We start from the raw sequence: 25,273 nt of genomic DNA, 5'->3' as shown, positions 1-25,273 counted from the left end.
AGACTCCAGTTCAAAACCCTAACCATGGCATACAAAGCCATCCACAACCTGTCTCCTCCATACATTTGTGACCTAGTCTCCCGGTACATACCTGCACGAAACCTCCGATCCTCACAAGATCTCCTTCTCTACTCACCTCTTCCCACAATCACATACAAGATTTCTCCCATGCATCCCCCCTACTCTAGAACTCTCTACCCCAACACATCAGACTCTTGCCTACTGTGGAAACCTTCAAAAGGAACCTGAAGACCCACCTCTTCCGACAAGCCTACAACCTGCAGTAACCATCGCTCCACCATACCGCTGCACGACCAGCTCTATCCTCACCCAAGGTATCCTCCCCTATAGATTGTGAGCCCTCACGGGCAGGGTCTTCCCTCCTCCTGTACCAGTAGCTGACTTGCATTGTTCAAAATTATTGTAATTGTAAGTGTTTTTGCTATGTAAACCCTTTTCACACGTAAAGCACCAAGGAATAAATGGCGCTATAATAATAAATAATAATCTCTCCATGTGTTTTGCACGGACATACGATCCGTGTAAAATACGGATATGTGCATAGCAGAATAGGTTATAAGAGCTAATCCCCATAAAAAGTACAGATGTTTAGGTGGTTACATTTCATAAAGATAGAGGCTGGAGGTCCCACAATAGGTCAATTCAATGTTATACCCAGAAAGAGACCCAGAAAGCAGCTGTGGTTGTTGGGATTGCCATGGACACCTTTACTGTTGCACGATCTGGTGACGTTCATGTCTATTGCAATAAACAGATAAATACATACTTCCCACATACAGTGATGCTCTATTCTATGAATTGGCCCACCATGTAATACCCCAGAATCGACCTTTATCCCCTGTTTGACCGGGAAAATTTTCACTTGTTTTTAACTCCCCTCCTTCTAAGATGATGACATTTTTTTTCATCAACATAAATATCCTTTTTTATGTGGGATGAGTTGTAGTTTTCAATGATTGATGCACAAAGAACGATTTTATTTATTTTTCTTTCATTTTTCTGCTGAGTCTGAAAAATGGCAATTATGGAGTTAATATTTTTTTCTCTCGACATTTAACATGAACTGTACATTTAAAGAATGTAATATTTGGAGAGATCAGACTTTTACAGACACAAACACCGAATGTTTATTTTACGATATCTTTATTTTTGAACTTGAAAAGGGGTGTGACTTAAACTTAGATATTTTTTTTTTATTATTATTTATTTTATTTTTTTTTAAATCTTTCTAGGGAACTTGAACCTGCAAATTAAAACTGCATCCCATGGTCCATACAATACGGTATTTACCTGCTTAAGCAGAATATTCTTCAGTTTTCCAGTGCCCTAACGTTCTACTATTTCTATAAAACATACAAAAACAGATTTTAGAGGATTTATTCCATAAAATTAAAAGAAAACTCTCATTTTGACTGAACAACCGCAAAAAAATGAAAACAAACGAACGACACCTGTGTAAAGATTGCTAATAAGGTATCTGAACAAAAGCTAGGACAGACCAGAGTTGAATTTGTTCCTGCAGAAAATATTAGTTAACTCAGGCAAAGTCTGCCGGCATATTGTCATCAGTCACGTCATCTGGCAAAGGAGGATATTCAGGCTCAGAAACCTGAAAATATTCATGCATTTTGATGTGCTCAGTCGGTATGCGATCTCCACAGCATACAAGGCGGGACAGCAGAGCCTTGGTTTCGATATCCTAGAGTAAATAAAAATGAAGACGAATGGCTCATTACATAGGACACATTGACGCTTTTCACCTCTCTCAACCAACTTCACCTTTTATTGTATGTCACAGTCTGGCACCTTTTTTTTGCTACTTATGGGTTTTAATACTTGAAGCCATTCTAGAATAATGAACTTTACAGCCTACTGCCAGTTGTACTAAGCTCCCTGGAGAGCTGCATTGACAATCCTATGTAATGAAGTGTGGTCTACAATAACGACATCACCTGACCATGGCGGCCAATCTCTTACTCTCCAATGTGTGGTTTTTCTGTGGTTAGGTGATGTTTCATTGATATGGAACCCATGAATCGAACAGGGCAGGCAGCACAGGAGCAATGCAAAATTAGTGAAGTGGAAAAAGTATTATTTCCCTATTATAGTCGATGCAGTTTCACCTTGTATACCAGACCGGTCATCAGATTTTACAATACAAACTGTATACATTAATATATCAGACTGTACGACTCTATAATCCTGATATTAAGATGAGCATTTTATGACCAGTTATACTGCGAGAGAGCTGAAGTCTAAGTGTATTCAGTCTCCACTCATCCAGCCTGAAGGACAGCTGCAGCTTGTACTGAACATTGAGAGATCTCAGCAGAGGCAGTGAGGAAGAACACTGAGGAGCTGTCAATGAGACTATGTGAATACAGTTTGAATTTAAAGGGGTAATCCCATCTCTAAGATCCTATCCCAATATGTAGTAGGTATAAATAATAATGACTATATTACATTTCTAATCGTGGGTATTTAATAATAATATAATATTAGTATATACCCCCAATTAGAAATGTAATATAGTCATTTTGATTCGCTGTGTCGCTTACCCCATGTGGAGGGCATTGCAGTAGCTTAGGTATCCATGGTTACATGGTTACGACCACTCATAGTGAAAGTCACTTTGTTGTTAGTGGTCATAACCATGGATACCTACTATACTGCAATGCACTGCACATGGGGTACGTGACATAGAAAATCAGAAGAACTATACTACATTTCTAATTGAAGGCATTGGCTAATATTATTATACCAACTACATATTGGGATAGGATATTGGTGATGGGAATAACCCTTTAATCTTTCAACTAAGATTATACGGCCATTTTGACGTGGATTTTCACAGGAAATACAGCAGCCTCATCAGGGCTAAGATCTATTTATGTATGCAGTTTATTCTGTGAAACCTGGTGACAGATCCACTTTATGTCAATGAAAGTGATTGCTGAGCCACTTTTAAACTGTAACCTGACCTTTTATCTGGTCTCTCCCTGACATCTTGACTATGGCACATAAGATACTTAGAAAATAGTGTTACTGGTTATTGATTTTGAAATTTCTTCAGTGTCCACAAGGAGAGACTAACAAGTAACATTAACATGAGGATCCCGGCTCATATATGAAGACGGAACTACAGTAAAATTACTACAAAGTAACAATATGCCCATTCTGCCCCGGTCTTATGATCACACTAGGGATCCAGTCTCTCTGCCCTTGTCCATATGTATGTCACTTGACAAATGGTAAGGTTTTTAATATTAAAGTTAGGACTGTCCCATAAGGGTTGCCGTGCAGTGGCGGGATGGCTTTCACATAATTTTGATCAAAATTATGCTAACTAAACACCCTTTATTACTTATTATTTTTGCACTGTGCGATTTATACATTTACTTTCAGTTATTTGGGTATTTTTCTTGTCTTTGGTTTCTCTCTGTTTAATGGCCTTGTGTGAACATGCATTTACATTTTGCATGCACATCTACTTACGTTTCAGTTCAGACCTTCAGGTTTCTTCTTTGCAGTCAGTATGCTTAGTGCATATAAAAGGGTGTGGCCGCTCTTTGTCTGGGCTGAGACGCCCATTCTGCCCCGGTCTTATGATCACACTAGGGATCCAGTCTCTCTGCCCTTGTCCATATGTATGTCACTTGACAAATGGTAAGGTTTTTAATATTAGAGTTAGGACTGTCCCATAAGGGTTGCCGTGCAGTTGTGGGATGGCTTTCACATTATTTTGATCAAAATTATGCTAACTAAACACCCTTTATTACTTATTATTTTTGCACTGTGCGATTTATACATTTACTTTCAGTTATTTGGGTATTTTTCTTGTCTTTGGTTTCTTAAAGTAACAATATGGCAGAATTATATGTGATTGTGACATCAATCATTTAAAGGTTTTCCCCCAAACATCTTCACCAACGGAAGAGGCTATTATCAAAATAATTACTACAGTAATTTATTCCATACTACCATTTAAGAACACCAATTTTATTGTTTGGGAGAATACTGAATAATGATTATTTCATTATTTCAGACTATTCCTTCCAATGACAGACACATGGGCTTCACAAAGATCACTTCCATGCTATTAATGGTCCTGATATGTAGCCATTCTTTGGATTTGCTCAAACTGGTGTCATGAGGTTAACTACACAAAAAATGACAAACATGATATATTTATATGGATCACACTGACTAGTAATGCATTTTTATTTTACCATGAAGAACTGCACAAAAAATTACCCACTCTGGCAGTCAAGGGCGAAGAAAACGTCATGAAACATATAGGTCCTAAATATAGAGAGATATTGCATCCAAGTAGAAATAACCCTAAATAATAGAGATGCTTTCATCAATTTGAGCATGTTAAACTGCCACGTTATGGAACGGTCTCCGTAGAGCTGAGTAAAGTGTAATTTTTATTCTTTCATTCCTCCTATCCAATACAGAGATATTAACTTGTAAAGTTCAGGTTATGAATTATGTTATCGTTTAACTGGGTGTTACCAGAGATTTGTCTCTCGGGGTGTGTACTTCTTCCCCTGCATGACTCTAATCAATCTGAAGCAGGCAACACAGTGGGAACTAATAAAGAACACGTCCACTGATCTCCATTGATCTCTCCTGCCACTGGGTGGAGAGACCTGCGTTAAGATTCATTACAAGCCCTTCTAGATCTCATCTCCGTGCTGTCACTTCTTGACCTACTCCACACTGACTACTGTGAGAGGAGATCTAGAAGGGTTAGTCACTTAGGAAATGTTAAATGCTTTATTTTTATTAAATTACAGAATTCTAAGTAAATGTCTTGCTCATGATCTCTGTAGTACTAAATAGATAAAAAGACAATAATTAGTTATTTGCAGAATTATACAACATACCAAGCCATATTTCTCAAGATCAGGGGTTCCGTCAGATTTGTGTGTAACATTTTTCTTCCCTGTGCAAAGCTAAAAAAAAAAAAAAAAAAAAAGTTTCAGATATTTAAAAAGGTGACAGATCTCCTCACAAAGTAGGCAGAATATACGGCACTCCGGAATGTAATGGAGGAGGTGTCCGAGTAGGTTTACAATCCGTGGTAGCTTTAGTAAAACTCTCATAGTAAGATTAGTGAAAAAACGTGAAGGTTTAATCATTATCCTAAACAGTCCATAAATTATGACGCTAAGTCCAGATAGGACCTTCATCAAATAAATGTGGACTGTGTACAGATAAAGAGCATGCAGTGCAGATGTGAAGTCAACGATGTGGAATTGCGCCAGATCTCCTTACAAAGGCGTAAGAACAGTGTTTTATTTACACAGCCCTGTATTGTAACAAAGCGAATATCTGTGTGTCCGCCACAGACCAGGAAAGATGCTTCTCTATTAGAAATAAACAAAGAAAGTTCAAACTGAAGCAGAAATCTAAAATTGTTACAGAAAGAGAGGATTTTTGGTACTCACCGTAAAATCCCTTTCTCGTAGCCTTCATTGGGGGACACAGGAAACCATGGGTGTATGCTGCTGCCACTAGGAGGCCGACACTAGGCAGAAATAAAAAAGGCTAACTCCTCCCCAGCAGGCTACACCTACACTAGGAGAGAACTAACCAGTTTGTAAGAAAGCAGTAGGAAAGGAGGTATAAAGAGATTATCCTGAGATGAACCAACAATGGCACAAATAAGGGCTGGTGCTGTGTCCCCCAATGAAGGCTCCGAGAAAGGGATTTTACGGTGAGTACCAAAAATCCTCTTTTCTCTATCCCTTCATTGGGGGACACAGGAAACCATGGGATGTCCAAAATCAGTCCCTAGGGTGGGAAGAGACAAGTACTCAAAAGGTAAGGTCGGTCCACTGCGGCATGAGGGACCTACTATTCAGATTGGAGCTGCTGTGGCCGAAAGGAGCTACCGTGTAGTACAAGAAGGTGTGGACCGAAGACCATGAAAGATGACCAGTTCCTGGAGAGATAGGAGGATTTTGGATAATCTTGGAGTGTCCCCCTTCGGGTGAGAAACTGCGGAGAAAAACAGAACAGTGAGTTCAGCGGAAAGAACCAGACTGTCAAATTTAGCGCTCCGCCCTGGATGTAATCCATGGCTGGGAAGATAAGACGGGAGAATCATGGACTTCCCGATGGCCATTGACTGAGGTCCTAAATGGCAGTTCCCAGGCCGGAGAATAAGTGTCCCTGGACATTTCGTACTTTCGACAGGCGGAGAGCTTAAAAGAGAAGAGGATGGCTCCTCCCATGCAGGAAAAACTTCGCCCAGGGGTAAGACAAAGGGTCACCCTGTCGCATGTTTTACACTGTCCCCCCATATTACTGAACATGCTTATGTAGAGATGATAGAAGGGGGAAAACAGGACAGGGAGATAGAAACCAAAGAGTCCGACTTTGAAAGGGAAGGATCGAGGACTCTTACCGTGGGAGCCTTGGCGCCAACGGAGGGAAGATTCCACACACGATAGGAGTAATCATGACACCTGTCGGGATGGAGTAACGACCGCCCATCTGATGACACCTGTCAGGCTGAAGTAATGACAGCCCGACTGAAGTGAAAACTCTGATGAGGAAAAACTTTATCTGTTTCTGGAAATGTAAACGACCGACTGGTCCGTGTTACGCAGGACAGGCCGGCTTGAGGAAGGGCCATCATATCCTGAATGGCGGAAGTTCTCTCGTCGACGAGGAAGACACGGTAAGGGACACGGCCTTAGGCGTCAGACTACTCAGGATGTGGAGTTAGGGATCCATCCTAAGCCGTCCGGAAAACGATAGTCCGTCTTGGTCCTGGACAGGTGACAATCCTGAAGGGAGGAAGAGAAGACGACTACCTGTACGCGGAATCATGAATCCAAGCTGAGTTTCCCGAGATGAGCTCCGTTAACAACCAATTAACCTGCAAATGTCGGGCGCTGTCAACAACTGTAGGGAAAAAGAAAAAACAGAGACAACAACTCGTGTAGGGGCATTCCATTACTTTCTGTAGGAGCCCGGAGGGAAAAATTGGCCAGGAGCTTGGACAGACGGGAGCAATCCTGAAAGCCCCATAACGGCAAGCAGAAGCAGTCATGAGGACTGAACCTGCGACCTGACGATGCAGAGATAACCAGCGGCTTGTAACTGAGGTCAAAGCCGTGACGTGGCACCACGTACCAGACATTAACGAACGAGGCTACTGAAAAAGGATACAGGATGAGCGGGCTGAGAGAATCTGTTTCCGAGATGAACAGAGGCCTGTTCCTGACACGCACCAGATACCAGGTCTGTAATACCATCAGGGCTGGAAAGACATCATGACGTAACTGATGAAGACCATGCTGATAAAGTCTGCTGATAGCTGTTGACCAGCTGTGCATCATGTCCTGTAACTTAACAGTCGAGATGTAAATGGCAGGGGATTAGCGACAGACCCCTGACTGCCTCTGGGAGAGGGGAGTGGGAATCATGGAAGTGAACCTGGATGGTGGTCCAGACGTTGAGTGGGAGTGAACCCGCTTCTTCGACCTGTGTAAGGTCGGTCATGGCTGCAAGTATCTGATTCAGGAGGAACTAATCAGAGCTGCTTAGGCGGATATATTCTTAGTCAGCCGCATGGGGTCCTCAACCAATGACTGAGATGCGCCCGCTTCTAAGACCTATGTAAGGTTCGTCATAGCTGCATGCGTCTGATTTAGGAGGAACTGATCAGAGCTGCAGAGGCGGATGGATTATTAGTTAGCCGCAAGAGGGCCTCAACCAAAGACTGAGATGCGTTGGTTAGGTCAGTATGACTGAAATAGGGAGGCAACCTACTCTGAGGAGGGGGTGCTCTCTCATCCCTGGCGACGGGGGGCTGCCGAGAGACTTGCATGAATCTGGCTGTGGTCAGAGCAGGGACACTTGGTCTGGAATGATGAAGTCCATAAAACCCTACAGTTCATAGTCAGGGATGATTCAAACCCTATGGTTCTGCAGTAAGATCCTGCACGAGAGAGAGCACCTTTCATTTGTAATTTTTTTTTTTTTTTTTTAATATATAGGCATGATCATAGGCTCTATGGTTCTGGAGTCTACAAAACTATATGGTTGCAACAAGATGTCTCTGATATGCCCACAAACACCTTAAGAGTTTGGAATGAGATGCCCCGCAAACACTATGGAGATGGAATGAGATGCCCCGCAAACACTATGGAGATGGAATGAGATGCCCCGCAAACACTATGGAGATGGAATGAGATGCCCCGCAAACACTATGGAGATGGAATGAGATGCCCCGCAAACACTATGGAGATGGAATGAGATGCCCCGCAAACACTATGGAGATGGAATGAGATGCCCCGCAAACACTATGGAGATGGATTGAGATGCCCCGCAAACACTATAGAGATGGAATGAGATGCCCCGCAAACACTATAGAGATGGAATGAGATGCCCCGCAAACACTATGGTTGTGGAATAAGCGGACTAGGCCTACCGAGTCCTGTGTGGAGACCCTGGTGTTGCCCAGCTAGAGGTCCACGAATATTGCCTGAAAATATGCTGGGGGCTGTAGGCATCCGCTGTGCATGGACGTGTGGCTGCAGCTACGCCAGGGCAAAAGGCAGCTGCAGATAGACAGGTGGTGTGGCTGGGCCATGCTAAGAGTCACAGACAGCCATGTTGATGAGTGGCGAGCATATATAAGCCGTGGGCATCCGCAGACGCACGGATGTCGTGGCAGAGACTATGGTGGGGGCCCAGGCCGCCGCACGGAAGCCGCGGCAGGAGCTGAGCCAGGGCTTTGAGGCCGCAGTCGGATGGGAACTGCGGCTGGAGACATGCTGCGAACCACAGACAGGTATATAGATGTAGTGGAGAGCGGGCTAGAAGCTGCGGGCGTCCAGAGACGCATGAATGCTGCGGCTGGAGCTGAGGCCCGCAGGAAGCCGTACTGATGCCGCGGTCAGGGCTGAGACCAGGCCGGTCGTTAGCCACACGGTTGCGGAGGCTGGAGCAGAGCCGGGGCCAGCAGTCAGCAGCGCGAATGTTGAGGACGGGGGTGTAAGGCCGCAGTCAGATGGGAGCTACAACTGGAGACATGCTGCGAGCCACAGAAGGAATATGGATGTAGTGGCAAGCAGGCTAGAGGCTGCAGGCGTCCAGAGACGCACCGTTGCCCGCCGGCAGCTGCACAGATGCTGCAGAAGGAGCTGAGCCGGGGCCCGCAGGCAGCCACACAGATGCCACGGCCAGGACAGTGCTGGGAATCACAGGTAGCCGTACGGATGCCGCGGCCGGCCGAACCGGGAATCGCAGGCAGCTGCGCGAATGCAGAGGCCTGGGCAGTGCTGGGTCCCGCAGGCAACCGCACGGAAGCTGTAGCTGGGGCTGTGCCAATGAGATGCACCTGCAGTCTCGTGGAAAAAGATGGTGGGAATGGTGGGGAGCGGGGCCAAAAAGGGCGCTCAGAGAGCCCGAGCTGAGAAGACAGTAAAAACACCCGGGATTGGTTCAAAAAGGTGCAGGGAAGACACCGCGGCTATGATAGGCTAGGGGGAGTGGCCTAAATAGAGCATGGAGCTGGGCCGAAGCCCGGGTCTAAATTTATTGGAAAGGGCTGAGAGCGACAGGGATGCAAATAAACAGAACTGCAAAACACGCTAGGGGGTGCAAATGACGCCTCTTGCTGACACGTGTCTTTGCTGTGGAGCCCCGCCGCCAATTACAGGGAGCTATGGAAGGGAGGGATACCTGCATCCAGACGTGGTCCCGACTCCTTCACAGTTCTGAAGACGGCATCAGGAGCCCCCGGGACGGTGCAGAAGAGAGTGTCAACCCTGGATGAGGTGAAGGTCACTGACTAGTGACCACTGTCTTCCTCCCGGCCCGCTCCGAGGAGGGGGCTGGAAGGGGGGGGGGGGCAGGACCGTCCACCATGAGCCGCTCCGAGACACGCTTGAAGTGTTGGAGGGAAAAAAGGGTCCTGCCTGTTAGACAAGAGAGTGGACGATGTGGGAGACACCACACTGTTCTCTCTGTCCCAAAAGATGGGAAATCAGGGTGAGCTGTTACACCCTGTTGCCCGAAGTCACAAGCAGTATCTGAAAGAAAAAGAGCATTAGTAAAACACAACAAGATGATAGGGACGGTGATTGGACACTAAGCAAAAACTGGTTAGTTCTCTCCCTGTCAGTGGGTGTAGCCTGCTGGGGAGGAGTTAGCCTTTTTTGTTTCTGCCTAGTGTCGGCCTCCTAGTGGCAGCAGCATACACCCATGGTTTCCAATGAAGCGATAGAGAAATATCTATTCATACAATAACTTATTTGCTGAATCTATACTATTGTAAGAGTTTAAAGAAGACCATCAGTTCTGAGAAAAAATAGATTAAATGATAAAGACTTATTTTTTTTAAGTACATATCACTAGTGATGAGCGCAAATGCAAGTTACTCGAGTTTGCCGAGGGTTCTCAGGTATGCTCAGAGTATCGCAGGTGCTCGAGTGACATGTTTAAGTCCCCGCGGTCAGATGCTTTGTGGTTGTCTAACAGCCGCGAAACATGCAACCGCGGGGACTCGTACATCTGCGCTACCCGATGCATACCCAAGCATCCTCGGCAAACTCGAGTAGCGCTCATCACTAATCACCAAACCACTTGAGGTTGGGATGTACTAACTGAAAATGCTGATGTTTCTATACAGCATCTGTATGGTAGAGCCTCGTACTTGGTTCTGCAGGATTTAGGGTGGACAATTTGTCTGTTTAGTCAAGTCACTTCTCCAATGAATACAATGCAAAAGAATTAAATATTTTCCCTTCACCCTATGACAGCACACCTGAGAGAGAGGATCCGCCCTTCAAGGACAGGAAACCATCTGAAATAAAAGGGCGGCACCTCTCCCCCGCTTCAGTTGGTTTCCTGTCCTTGATGGGAATCCTCATGAAGTAATCAGGCGGCTGTTAGGCTGAAGAAAAACTTACCCAGACCTGTCCCGGCGCTGGAAGAGTGGGCGGTTTCGTTCGTGGCGCCGGCCTTCAGGTGCTGGTAGAGCCGTCCGCAGGTTCCCAGGGGACCTGTCGCACGTGCTGGTGCAGGCGGTGCAGAGGTCCTGGGCTTCCGTACACCGCCACGCCGCCCTCCCCCAGCCGTCCACATGACTGCGGTCATGTGCTTCTGACGTCATTGTGCGGGGCATGCTGGGTAGGGCGTGCCCGATGACGTCGGGGGCGGAGACTAAGGAAAACATGGCGGCGCCCTGTGTAATGCCGGCCGGCATCGCAAAAACGCTAAGCGGCGTTTGCGAGGAGAATGGCGCCTGGGGGAGAGGCCTAATTACCGGAAGGGAGACCGCAGGAACCAGGAGGTGGCTGACTTCGCCCGACTCCCTATAAAGAGGAGCACCTGGGGTCAGAACACTGCTCGTCATAATGTCTGACATGGAGCAACAGCAGCTGTCGCCACGGCCACAGTCGCTACCACCTTCATCGCCACCTCTGTCTGCTCGCCGGTCTAGAGGGTCCAGCGGAAGGAGCAGCGGTCGTCCGAGTCAGAGGGGTAAAGCTTCTCAGGACTCCACGGTCTCCAGGAGGGATACGTCACGTATCCTGAAAAAGCCTTCAATTCCGGTATCCGCAGCGGCGGGGTGAGTAATCTTCGTGAATGTCATTAGATATTTTGCTAATGGGCTCCTACTGTGTGTTTAAATCACCAGGAGGAACCCAGGAAAGCAACCGCAAAGAAGCGAAACAGAGAATGTGCCATATGCAAATGCCCGCTAGCAATAGATTGGCAGAAGGAGCTCTGCTCGGACTGCGTTCAAAAAACTATTTGTGAGGGCACCCCGGATTTTGCAGCCAGCCTCAGATCGGTTATCAGATCGGAGGTAGAGAGCGCCCTTAAAACTATTTTGAAAAAAAGAAGGAAAATCATATCTGATCCTTCTTCTGACTCTGATTCCTCTGGATTATCGGATGGACAGTATCATAGTGGGGCCTCATCCTCATCCTCTTCGGACAGCGATAGAGGGGGGAGACCATGCTTCCCTATAGAAGACACAGACAAATTGGTAAAGGTCGTCAGAACCACTATGGGGTTAAAGGAAGATAAATCCGTTAAGTCCCTAGAAGACATCATGTTTGCAGGGTTAGAAGAAAAGAAAAAACGCACCTTCCCGGTGAACGCTAAGGTCCAGGCACTATCAATAGAGAATGGAGGAAACCTGAAAAAGTAGGAGCCTTGCCTTCATCCTCAAAGAGAAAGTATCCCTTTGACCTAAAGGACTCTGAGAACTGGGACAAGGTGCCAAAAATGGACGCTGCAGTGTCTAGATCATCAAAAAGATCGGCACTCCCTCTTGAAGACTCAGGGGTACTTAGAGACCCCTTAGACAAGGCGGCGGATACCTTTTTAAAACATGCCTGGGAATCTGCAGCAGGAGGTCTAAAGCCGGCCATTGCAGGAACATGTACCGCTCGTTCCCTTATGGTATGGTTACAACAGTTGGAAGATCAGCTGAAAAATAAAAAGACCTCAAGGGAAAAAATTCTAGCCAGCCTCCCCATGTTGCATGGTGCAGCTGCCTTTCTAGCAGATACCTCTGCTGACTCCGTAAAACTGGCAGCCAGGTCGGCCGGATTATCAAACGCGGCTAGACAAGCTCTGTGGCTCAAGGGATGTCCTGGGGACTTACAATCAAAGTCTAGACTGTGTTCTATCCCCTGTGACGGCCAATTTCTCTTTGGCAAAAAATTGGACGATGTCCTTGAGAAAGCAAGGTTCCCTGGGTTTTCGGCGGATGCCAGAAAGACCTATTTTCGGAGGGGGAAATTTAGTAGAGGTCACCCCCCGGGAGAAAAAAAGAAAGTGGGATTTTAAAGAACAAAAAAGAGTCCGGATATATGTTCAGGGGTCCCTCCGCTGCCTCCAAAAAGCCTCCACAATGACGCCAGGCCACAAGTTGGAGGGAGACTTTCTCATTTTTTTCATGCCTGGGAAAACATTTCCTCCAGTCCCTGGGTCCTCAACATAGTGAGAGATGGACTAAGGATTCAATTCCTTCAGCAGCCATACCGCTCGTTTGTGATAACTCCGGTAAGAAAATCCCCAGACGAACAACTGGCCCTAGAATCAGAGATCTTGAACCTGTTGAACAAGCAAGTGCTATGCGAGGTTCCGGTCAGTCAAAAAGGAAGGGGATTTTATTCCCCTCTCTTTTTAATAAAAAAAACGGACGGTTCATTCAGAACTATTATAAATCTAAAGGGCCTCAACCGGTTTGTAAACAACCATACGTTCAAAATGGAGTCAATAAACTCAACAATAAAGCTTCTTTTTCACAATTGGTTTATGGCAGTGATAGATCTCAAAGACGCATACTATCATGTCCCAATTCACCCAGGTCATCAAAAATATCTAAGGGTTGCTCTTTACATTGAAGGAAGTCTCAGACACTTCCAGTTCCAAGCTCTTCCCTTCGGGTTGTCGATTGCTCCAAGGGTATTCACCAAGCTGATAGCCGAGGTAACAGCCTTTCTCCGCATTCAGAATACAGTTATAATACAATATCTGGACGACTTCCTTATAGGGGGGAATTCAGAGAGCCACTGTATTTCACAACTGAATCAAGTCATGGCTGTCTTGCAGAATTTAGGCTGGATGATCAATGCCCAAAAATCAAGGCTAGAGCCAGCAAGAATCCAGGCCTTTCTGGGGTTTACACTAAACTCAGAGTCAGACTTGTCTTCTACCCGACAGCAAAATAGACAAAGTCACAAATTTGGTGTCAGCAGCCATACACACCCCAGACATGTCCTTAAGGAAGGCTATGTCCCTGCTAGGTACTCTAACATCTTGCATTCCGGCAGTCAAGTGGGCCCAATTTCACACAAGAAACCTTCAGTGGGAAATCTTGTCAGCACAAAGATTGTTAAAAGGGTATTTAGAAGGAAAGATACATCTCTCCTTGCGAACCAGGGACGCCCTCCTGTGGTGGACAGACAGGTCAAATTTATCTCGGGGGGTCCAGTGGGACACACCAGTACAGGACATCATCACGACCGATGCAAGCAACTCAGGGTGGGGCGCACACCTAGAAAATCACATGATTCAAGCCCCTTGGTCATTCCTAGAGGAAAAGCGGTCATCAAATCTAAAGGAGCTGTGGGCGGTGAGAAACGCTTTAGAAGGCTTCCTCCCTTTACTCCAGGGTCGCCATGTTCGGGTTATGTCGGACAACAGAACCACTGTGGCCTACATAAACCACCAGGGAGGAACAAGATCTTATGCTCTTCTGGAAGCAGTAGGCAGGCTCTTTCAAATAGCGGAGAAAAATCTTTTACCTCTCACAGCGCTACACATACGAGGAATAGACAACGCAAAAGCAGACTTCCTAAGCTGCAACAAGTTGAGACAAGGGGAATGGGCCCTGAATCCCAGAGTATTCCATCAGATAGTACAGCTGTGGGGGTCTACCAGAAATAGATTTGTTCGCCGACAAAAACAACAGGAAAGTGGAGAAATTCTGCTCACTAGACCCAAGGGGAAACCCTTTGGCAATAGATGCTCTCCAGATTCCTTGGAGCTTCAAGTTGGCCTATGCATTCCCGCCAATAGCTATGATACCTCTGGTGGTGAGGAAGATCAGGAAGGATCAAGCGAGAGTGATTCTCATAGCCCCCTTCTGGCCAAAGAGACCATGGTTCTCCCTTTTGAGGATGTTGTCACAATCAGACCCATGGATCCTACCAGAGACCCCGGACCTTCTAGCTCAGGGACCAATATTCCATTCTCAAGTGAAGGGTTTCCACCTAGCAGCATGGGCAATATTGACGGGCAAAAGGTTTTCATCAGGTTTAGTGTCTACTCTATTAAAAAGTAGGAAGCCCATAACCACCAAAATCTATGGTAGAACATGGAGAAAATTTTTACATTTTCTAGGAAAGCCATGAAGCCAAAAACCTCCAATTAAATCCATCCTGGAGTTCTTACAGAAGGTGTGAGTTAGGTCTAGCTACCAGTACACTTAAGGTCCAGGTTTCTGCCTTGGGTGCGCTATATAACCATAACCTTGCAGCCAATAAATGGATTACAAGATTCATTAAATCCTGCAGTAGATCTAGGCCAATCTCAATACCCGAAGTTCCTCCATGGAACCTAAATTTAGTACTTGATGCACTAACTATGGAACTCTTTGAACCAGTTCAGGAGTTGTCCGCAAAATACATAACTCTCAAAACAATTATTTTGGTAGCCTTAACATCGGCCCGTAGGGTAAGTGATTTACAGGCTCTATCCATAAATCCTCCATATACGCAAATATTTGAGGATAGAATAGTACTGAGGCCTGATCCAGCCTACCTTCCTAAGGTTGCGCCAAAGTTTGATATATCTCAGGAAATTGTTCTGCCCTCCTTTTGTAACAGCCCAAAGAACCCAGGGGAGCAAAAGTTTCATAACCTTGATGTTAGAAGGGCTCTATTACAATACATAAAGGTAACTAGCCAGTGGAGGCGTAGCCAATCCCTGTTCGTAGCCTTCCAGGGGAGTAGGAAGGGGTATGGGGTGACGAAAGCAACTATAGCCAGATGGATTAGGGAGGCCATTTGCTTAGCCTACTCTACAAGTAGCACCCCGATCCCGGACGGCATCAAAGCTCACTCCACCAGGGCCGTGGCTACTCCTGGGCAGAGTAGGCAGAGGTATCGATATATCAAATCTGTAAGACCGATACATGGTCATCACCATCTACCTTTTTCAAACACTACCGTTTGGATCTATCCTGCCTATCTGACTTAACCTTTGGTAGAAGGGTGCTACAAGCGGTGGTCCCTCCCTAAGGTTTCTTTCTCCAAAATTCTCTCAGGTGTGCTGTCATAGGGTGGAGAGAAAAAACCAAGGTTACTTACCGGTAGCCGATTTTTCCAGAACCCATGACCGCACCCGTATATTCCCCCCCTTCTCTCTCACCATATGGGTGTGCACGTGTGTTGGGTGTTGTTTGATGTGGTGTTGGATTTGTGTTTAACTCTTTTTTATGGAGGTCCTCTCAATGCTCTGTAACCAACTGAAGCGGGGGAGAGGTGCCGCCCTTTTATTTCAGATGGTTTCCTGTCCTTGAAAGGCGGATCCTCTCTCTCAGGTGTGCTGTCATGGGTTCTGGAAAAACCGGCTACCGGTAAGTAACCTTGGTGTTTTTTCTCTTAAATTCTCCTAAACAGATTCACAAACATAGTGACTAGATTTCACAAATGCAATTCCATGCGCAGTGAATCAGTCAAACAAATCAGGCAAACGTTTGTGACGAATGTATCCTGTGCGCAACTCCGTAGCCCATGCAGACTTAGCACACCCCACCACTGGGTTGTAAAAACTGCAAGCAGTCCAAAAATCCAAGACGCACAGTAATATTCAAAGAAGTTTTACACCAGTGTACACACAGGAAAAGCAATAACGGCCACGCAGTACGGCTTTTTTTTTTGGCTTCATAAAGCTCCTGCATAGTCAAAACACCGTTATCGCTTTTCCTGTGTACACTGCTGTCAATAAAACTTTTTTGAAGGATATTACCTGGTGCCTTAGATTTTAATATTTTTAACAAATCAGGCAAACATTTTCCTGCCTTTCAACAGGAATCGTAATTTTATGGGATACTGACAATTGTATTTATCATATATGTAATCATATGTTCTGTGTATTCTGCACAGCAGCTAAAAGATGAGGACATAGTTGTTTATAAAGGGTTAATCTATTAAGACACAGCTGCTTATAAAGGTTTAATCTGAATTTCTTACATACTGCATAGATAAACCAGCAGCCAATCCACCCAGGGAATACCGTAGGATTTACCTTTACTGCTGCTCCTATCCTCCTGATTTTGCCACATACATGTGCATCTCACTAAATTAGATTATCATCAAAAAGTTAATTTATTTCAGTTCCTCAATACAAAAAGTGAAATGCATATATTATATAGAGTGATTACAAACAGAGTGATCTATTTCAAGTGTTTATTTCTGTTAATGTTGATGATTATGGCTTACAGCCAATGAAAACACAAAAGTCATTATCTCAGTAAATTAAAATAATTAACAAAAAACACCTGCAAAGGCTTCCTAAGGATTTAAAAAGGTCCCTTAGTCTGTTTCAGTAGGCTCCACAATCAGGGGCAAGACTGCTGACTTGACAGATGTCCAGAAGGCAGTCATTGACACACACCACAAGGTCCCAGAGTTCCAATTTTCATTTGGAAATCAAGGTCCCAGAGTCTGAAGGAGAGTGGAGAGGCCACAATCCAAGCTGCTTGAGGTCTAGTGTGAAGTTTCCACAATCAGTGATGGCTTGGGGAGCCATGTCATCTGCTGGTGTAGGTCCACTGTTTTATCATGACCAAAGTCAGCGCAGCTGTCTACCAGGAAATTTTAGAGCACTCCATGCTTCCCTCTGCCGACAAGCTTTTTGGGATGGAAATTTCATTCTCTAACAGGAGTTGGCACCTGTCGACACTGCCAAAAGTACCTATACCTGGTTTACAAACAACATTATCACTGTGCTTGATTGGCCAGCAAACTCGCCTGACCTTAACCCCACAGAGAATCTATGGGGTATTGTCAAGAGGAAGAGGAGACACCAGACCCAACAATGCAGACGATCTGAAGGCTGCTATCAAAGCGACCTGGGCTTCCATAACACCTCAGCAGTGCCACAGGCTGATCGCCTCCATGCCAAGCTGCATTGATGCAGTAATTGATGCAAAAGGAGCCCCGACCAAGTATTGAGTGCATTTACTGAACATACATTTCAGTAGGCCATCATTTCGGATTGTAAAAACATATTTCAAGCTGGTGTTAAAAAGTATTCTAATTTACTGAGATAATGATTCTGTGTTTTCATTGGCTGTAAGCCATAATCATCAACATTAACAGAAATAAACACTTGAAATAGATCACTCTGTTTGTACTGACTATATAATATACGAGTTTCACTTTTTGTATTGAAGTACTGAAATAAAGTAACTTTTTCATGATATTCTAATTTAGTGAGATGCACCTGTATATTACTACATCCAGCATGAAATAAAGTGGTCCTTCTGTGTTATTTACATGCTACACGATCCCATATCCGAATCAGGAACCAGCACACACCTCTGAGACTCAACTTGAGCCGACATTGGTCTACTTCTCTTAAAGAGCCAGAGCTTTTATCACTAAATTAGCCAGGAAAAGTTTAAAATTTTTCTAATTATATATATTTGAGAACTATTTAATTTTTGGTCGTATTTTATATTATGAGGTTTCCCTGGAGGTTATAAGTCCTCCTAAAGTAAATAAACCCTCTAAATCAGAGGTCCCCAACCGCCGGTCCGCGGACCAGGACCGGGCCGTTGGGGTTTTTCAGCCGGTCCGCGGCACCACCACAGACAATCACTAAACATTGACAGTGTGCTCTGGTCTGCGGTGGCTCAGAGCACACTGTGTGGGGTGGATGCTGCCCGCTGTTCTAGACTCCCGCAGGGTAGACCTGTAGAGGACCTGTGATGACATCAAGGTACATAACTGTGATGTCACCACAGGTCCTGAAGCAGGATGAAGCAGGGGCGGAACTACCGCCCGTGCAGCCGGTTCATTGAACGGGGGCCCCGAGGGAGAGGGGGCCCCTCCAGCCTCCAGCAGGGCCGCCATCAGGGCATGACTGCCCTGACTCCAGTATGGGGCCCGGCCGGTAGGAGCCCCCTCGGAGGCCCCCTCTTGTGCGCCTCTCTCCTCATGGAAAGCGCCGGGTCCAGGACATCTCATAATTCCTCTGACTTCCGGTCATGTGACGGCGCCGTCACATGACCGGAAGGCAGGAGAACCTGGTGTCAGCGATTTGGACGAGCGCCAGGATTCTGCAGGGATCGCATGGGGGTAAGTATAACAAGTTTTATTTTTTTTTAAATACAATTAACTAGGAGTGGGGGGAATGGGAGATGCACATGGGGGGGGAGGGGAGAGATGAGAGATGCACATGGGGGGGGAGGGGAGAGATGAGAGATGCACATGGGGGGGAGGGGAGAGATGAGAGATGCACATGGGGGGGGAGGGGAGAGATGAGAGATGCACATGGGGGGGGAGGGGAGAGATGAGAGATGCACATGGGGGGGGAGGGGAGAGATGAGAGATGCACATGGGGGGGGAGGGGAGAGATGAGAGATGCACATGGGGGGGGAGGGGAGAGATGAGAGATGCACATGGGGGGAGGGGAGAGATGAGAGATGCACATGGGGGGAGGGGAGAGATGAGAGATGCACATGGGGGGGAGGGGAGAGATGAGAGATGCACATGGGGGGGAGGGGAGAGATGAGAGATGCACATGGGGGGGAGGGGAGAGATGAGAGATGCACATGGGGGGGAGGGGAGAGATGAGAGATGCACATGGGGGGGAGGGGAGAGATGAGAGATGCACATGGGGGGAGGGGAGAGATGCACATGGGGGGGAGGGGAGAGATGCACATGGGGGGGAGGGGAGAGATGCACATGGGGGGGAGGGGAGAGATGCACATGGGGGGGGAGGGGAGAGATGCACATGGGGGGGAGGGGAGAGATGCACATGGGGGGGATGGAAGAGATGCACATGGGGGGGATGAGAGATGCACATGGGGGGGATGAGAGATGCACATGGGGGGGATGAGAGATGCACATGGGGGGGATGAGAGATGCACATGGGGGGGATGAGAGATGCACATGGGGGGGATGAGAGATGCACATGGGGGGGATGAGAGATGCACATGGGGGGGATGAGAGATGCACATGGGGGGGATGAGAGATGCACATGGGGGGGGATGAGAGATGCACATGGGGGGGGATGAGAGACGCACATGGGGGGGATGAGAGACGCACATGGGGGGGATGAGAGATGCACATGGGGGGGAGGGGAGAGATGCACATGGGGGGGAGGGGAGAGATGCACATGGGGGGGAGGGGAGAGATGCACATGGGGGGGAGGGGAGAGATGCACATGGGGGGGAGGGGAGAGATGCACATGGGGGGGAGGGGAGAGATGCACATGGGGGGGAGGGGAGAGATGCACATGGGGGGGAGGGGAGAGATGCACATGGGGGGGAGGGGAGAGATGCACATGGGGGGGAGGGGAGAGATGCACATGGGGGGGAGGGGAGAGATGCACATGGGGGGGATGGGAGAGATGCACATGGGGGGGATGGGAGAGATGCACATGGGGGGGATGGGAGAGATGCACATGGGGGGGATGGGAGAGATGCACATGGGGGGGATGGGAGAGATGCACATGGGGGGGATGAGAGATGCACATGGGGGGGATGAGAGATGCACGGGGGGTGGATGAGAGATGCACGGGGGGTGGATGAGAGATGCACGGGGGGTGGATGAGAGATGCACGGGGGGTGGATGAGAGATGCACGGGGGGTGGATGAGAGATGCACGGGGGGTGGATGAGAGATGCACGGGGGGTGGATGAGAGATGCACGGGGGGTGGATGAGAGATGCACGGGGGGTGGATGAGAGATGCACGGGGGGTGGATGAGAGATGCACGGGGGGTGGATGAGAGATGCACGGGGGGTGGATGAGAGATGCACGGGGGGTGGATGAGAGATGCACGGGGGGTGGATGAGAGATGCACGGGGGGTGGATGAGAGATGCACGGGGGGTGGATGAGAGATGCACGGGGGGTGGATGAGAGATGCACGGGGGGTGGACGAGAGATGCACGGGGGGTGGACGAGAGATGCACGGGGGGTGGACGAGAGATGCACGGGGGGTGGACGAGAGATGCACGGGGGGTGGACGAGAGATGCACGGGGGGTGGACGAGAGATGCACGGGGGGTGGATGAGAGATGCACGGGGGGTGGATGAGAGATGCACGGGGGGTGGATGAGAGATGCACGGGGGGTGGATGAGAGATGCACGGGGGGTGGATGAGAGATGCACGGGGGGTGGATGAGAGATGCACGGGGGGTGGATGAGAGATGCACGGGGGGTGGATGAGAGATGCACGGGGGTGGATGAGAGATGCACGGGGGGTGGATGAGAGATGCACGGGGGGTGGATGAGAGATGCACGGGGGGTGGATGAGAGATGCACAGGGGGTGGATGAGAGATGCACAGGGGGTGGATGAGAGATGCACAGGGGGTGGATGAGAGATGCACGGGGGGTGGATGAGAGATGCACAGGGGGTGGGTGAGAGATGCACAGGGGGTGGGTGAGAGATGCACAGGGGGTGGGTGAGAGATGCACGGAGGGGGATAAGAGATGCACGGAGGGGGATGAGAGATGCACGGAGGGGGATGAGAGATGCACGGGGGGGGGATGAGAGATGCACGGGGGGGGGATGAGAGATGCACGGGGGGGGATGAGAGATGCACAGGGGGGGATGAGAGATGCACGGGGGGGGATGAGAGATGCACGGGGGGGGATGAGAGATGCACGGGGGGGGTGAGAGATGCACGGGGGGAGGTGAGAGATGCACGGGGGGTGAGCTGCACATGGGGGGGGGGTTATGTTTACATAACTTTGTTGCCTTATGAAGGGTGGGGGGGGCCCCCAAAAATTTCTTGCACAGGGGCCCACTACAGTCTGTGTCCGCCCCTGGGATGAAGTAAATGCAGCTGAACAGCAGCTGTCAGGACAGCTGCCCTGTCTTGCTGCAGGGCGTGATGGGGCCTCAGTGATGCGGCTCCTGGCACAGCACATTATGTGGGGCTCCTGGCATAGCTCCTGGCGGGGACCTGGTCTACACTATATGATAAGTATGCACTAAACTCCAAATCCCTCCATTACCCCGCCCCCATATGACCAAAGCCCCGCCCACCCCACCCCCTCCTTGCTGGGCCATGGAAAAATGATCTTGCTTCAAGCCGGTCCCTGGTGCAAAAAAGGTTGGGGACCACTGCTCTAAATGATAGTTCTATATAAAGATTACTTGGGGACAGAGGCTACCAATGACTATGCATGAATTATAAATAATACTGATATGCGGTGGAACTTTAGTAGTATATCTTCAGGTGAGGTATACCGCATGTACCATACCCATAGCAGAAGGATCCCATAGCTGTATACATCCGAGGAAGCTGATGGCGGTTGTCCCAATTTTACTTCAGGAGCAGTCAACAGTGGGAAGCAAATAGAGGAAGCAGAACTCCGCTGCTCCTAGAAAAGTAACCAAAATTACCAAAACTGACAAAATATGAAATAGTTTGACTATGCACTATTTTTTTATGGTTATTGTAACAACTGTACAACATGGAACACAGAAGAAGAATATAATACATGCTTCTGCATAGACATGCTGAGAAATTAGGAAAGAGGGTAACCCTGTATGGGTACTGCTTAGGTTAAAGGGAATCTGTCACCCTTGGCACTTATCGGACCTCTAATATGGGCATACAGGTGCCTTGACGTGCAGTCGCCTCGGCCAAATCCCGCACCTGTGCACTTCCCCTTTTACACAAGGTGCACTTCTTCCTGCAGTCATTCATTGTAGAGCAGGGATCTTGTGCGCAGACGAGTCATCCTAACTTCCCGACGCCTGCGCAGAGGATCCCTGCTCTACAATGAACATAGACGGCAGGAAGAAGTGCACCTTGCGTAAAAGGGGAAGTGTGCAGGTGCAGGATTTTGCCGAGGCGACTGCAAATCACGGCAATGTGACGTGCAGGGGAGGGGGAAACATTATAATTCACAAAGGAGGTGGGATTTCTTGGGGCCTCAGGACGGGAACACATCAGAAACTTGTAGGAATAAAAAGACATTTCACAGCAACCTCTAATATGAGGCATACAGGTAGGTATAAATTTTACATTTCTATCACCTGTGTGCCCATATTAGAGGTCAGATAAGTGCCAGGGGAGTGACAGATTCCCTTTAACCCCTTCTACCTGTAGTCAGTTTTCACCTTTCCCAGTAGGCTACAGTTTTCAAATCTGACATGTGTAACTTTATGTGGACATAATGCTGCCAGATATCCCAGTGATTCATAGATTAGTGAAGCTGAGCGCTGGGCACAGCTCCTGTGACCACACAATCACCTGGACGTACTGGTGCAGGAACACCATCCCAAATAGAACGTACCAGCAAGTCCAATTTCAGGAATGGGTTAAATATCTAAACAAAGTTGTGTGCATGTCACATGACTGACGCCATGCTTACTCCTGTTCAGTGAGCCTAAGGCTGCGTTACAATAGGAGTAACCTGTGCTACATGTGACTGCACTGACGGAAGATATGTGAGCAAAATTCAAATACATGCAGCTTAGAAGGTTACATTCTACACATACAATAAAAGCATAAAAACTTGAATATCCCATAAAAGAAATGCTGTGGGACAAAATCATCCATACATTATTTAGCAACCTGACAAAGCAGCCATATTTTATCACTACATGCACAAAGTAACCAAGCCCAAATGAACACACAGGCATGATGATGAGCAGAAGGCAGGGGCAGGAAAAGGGTTTGGAAAACCTAATATAACGTTTTCATTTTTAATGTCCTGGACATTAATAAATCCTTCTCCTTCATTAGGTGCAGAGAGACAAGATAGGGAAAATCAGCATTATAGTCTCTGAACACCAATGAGGTAAAAAAAAGAGGCTGCAAATATCCTTAAAGTATCACATTAAAGATGACCAGTCACTTGCTTAAAAGAAAAGTGCCTTTTAAAAATCTCTGAGCTCTCCTGATTCTGCCCATTTTTCCTATTTTGCACTGCAGAGATATTCACATTTTTTTCGCTTTTGGAGTGCAATATGTGAAATCTCTGCTTGTAGCCCGACTGGGTGTTTCTTCAGAGTTTTTTTTCTGGAAGCTTGTGCTTTCAACCCCTCGCAGACATTGGGAGGGAGGGGTGAAAGAACACTTCCCTTGAGAAGATAACACTGCTAGACAGCCGCGCTGTGATTGGAAGCACTTGGGAGGGAGAGGTGAAAGCACACGCCCCAAGAGAAAACTGAAGGAACCGCAGATGCACTAAAAGCAAAGATTTCACATATTGCGCTCCAACAACAATAAATCTTAATATCTCTGCAATGGAGCAACAAAGCTCAAAACAGAAAAGAGTGTCAGAATCAGGGGAGCTCAGGGATTTATAGAAGTGATGTAATTTTTTACTTTGAGCAAGTGATAGGTCTCTTAAGAAGCAGTACATTCAGGGTATTTCACCATCTCAGAAGTTACATTACTAATGTTCTACTGTACATTTGCAAAGTAGATAAAAGAAATATTGGAATAACCCAAAAACTGTCAACAGAAAAATCTTAGATGTCATTCTAGGACAAGACTTTTAGATACAGTAGTATGTGAGCTTCAACACTGACTACAATTTGCTACATAGAAATGGGTAAATTAAACTGACAATCACCCTGACAAGAAACAATGATTAGACCCAGATGCCATATTAACACTCAGGATGGAGGTGGCATCTGATCATCCCTGCATTTCATCATACAGTCTCCCAAATACACCAATGTAACACAATCACCGCACTTGTCAACACTTCAGTAACTTTTACTTACAGCATTTCTTGTGAAGTCAAAATCTCCAACTATGCCCCTCTCACGATTCACAGCAAACACATTGTTTTCATGTAAGGAGCCAATAATTATATTGGAGGCATGCAGCGTATGCAGGCCATGGGCGACCCCTCTCATCACTCTCACTGTCTCCTGTAAAGAATATTCACAAAACAGTAAAATCGTTAAATTACTGAATAACAGTATCATCGTCTCTCATCATCAACTCATCCAAGAGACAACATGTAAGAATGCCAAACCTACATACAAAATATAAAGGCAGAATTAGAACTGTGCGATAAGCTCAGAAGAGGTAACAATAAAGGGGTTGCCCACTACTCAGACAACCCCTTCTCAATCACTACATTTCCCCCATGTAAAATAGTAACAGCTATACTCACCTACAGGTCCAGCACTGTTGACGCCTTGTCTCCCGGGACTCACCTGAGAATGTCACGCGAGCCCTGCAGCCAATCAGTGGCAGCTTTATTCCCACCTCCTTTGCACAAAACGGACATCAGGAGAAAGTCAAAGAGCAGCAGCAATTCTCAGTTCTTCTGGCTGTCAGTTTCATCCTAAAGGCAGTGAGACTGTAGCAGCCACTGATTATTGCATGCAAGCCAAGCAGCCAAGGTCAAGCAAGCCCCGGGCGTCCAGGCACCAACATCGCTGGAACGGCACCCGCACTGAATGTGAGTATAGCTGTTATTTTACATGGGGGAAATATATAGTGATTGAGAAGGGAGTTGTCCGAGTAGCGGTCAACTCATTTAATATAG

At 47.1% G+C, this 25,273-nt stretch overlaps 1 protein-coding gene across 1 annotated transcript in view; it reads right to left on the bottom strand.

The window, feature by feature from the left end:
• Positions 1-1,377: 1,377 nt before the first annotated feature.
• Positions 1,378-25,273, bottom strand: part of STK31 (serine/threonine kinase 31) — a 117,301-nt gene continuing 93,405 nt past the window's right edge. Inside the window, exons 18-21 of the mRNA XM_073676547.1 lie at positions 24,498-24,647; positions 22,016-22,135; positions 4,914-4,982; positions 1,378-1,720 (exon numbers count right to left, since the gene is read on the bottom strand). Coding sequence (XP_073532648.1) covers positions 1,559-1,720; positions 4,914-4,982; positions 22,016-22,135; positions 24,498-24,647 — 501 coding nt within the window. The 3' untranslated portion in view covers positions 1,378-1,558. The remainder of the gene's footprint in view (positions 1,721-4,913; positions 4,983-22,015; positions 22,136-24,497; positions 24,648-25,273) is intronic.

Source organism: Phyllobates terribilis, unplaced genomic scaffold (assembly GCF_046119375.1).
Source record: "Phyllobates terribilis strain yellow unplaced genomic scaffold, ASM4611937v1 Scaffold_4__5_contigs__length_816908805, whole genome shotgun sequence".
NCBI classification, from domain to species: domain Eukaryota; kingdom Metazoa; phylum Chordata; class Amphibia; order Anura; family Dendrobatidae; genus Phyllobates; species Phyllobates terribilis.
This window is presented reverse-complemented; position numbering and strand designations above follow the sequence as displayed.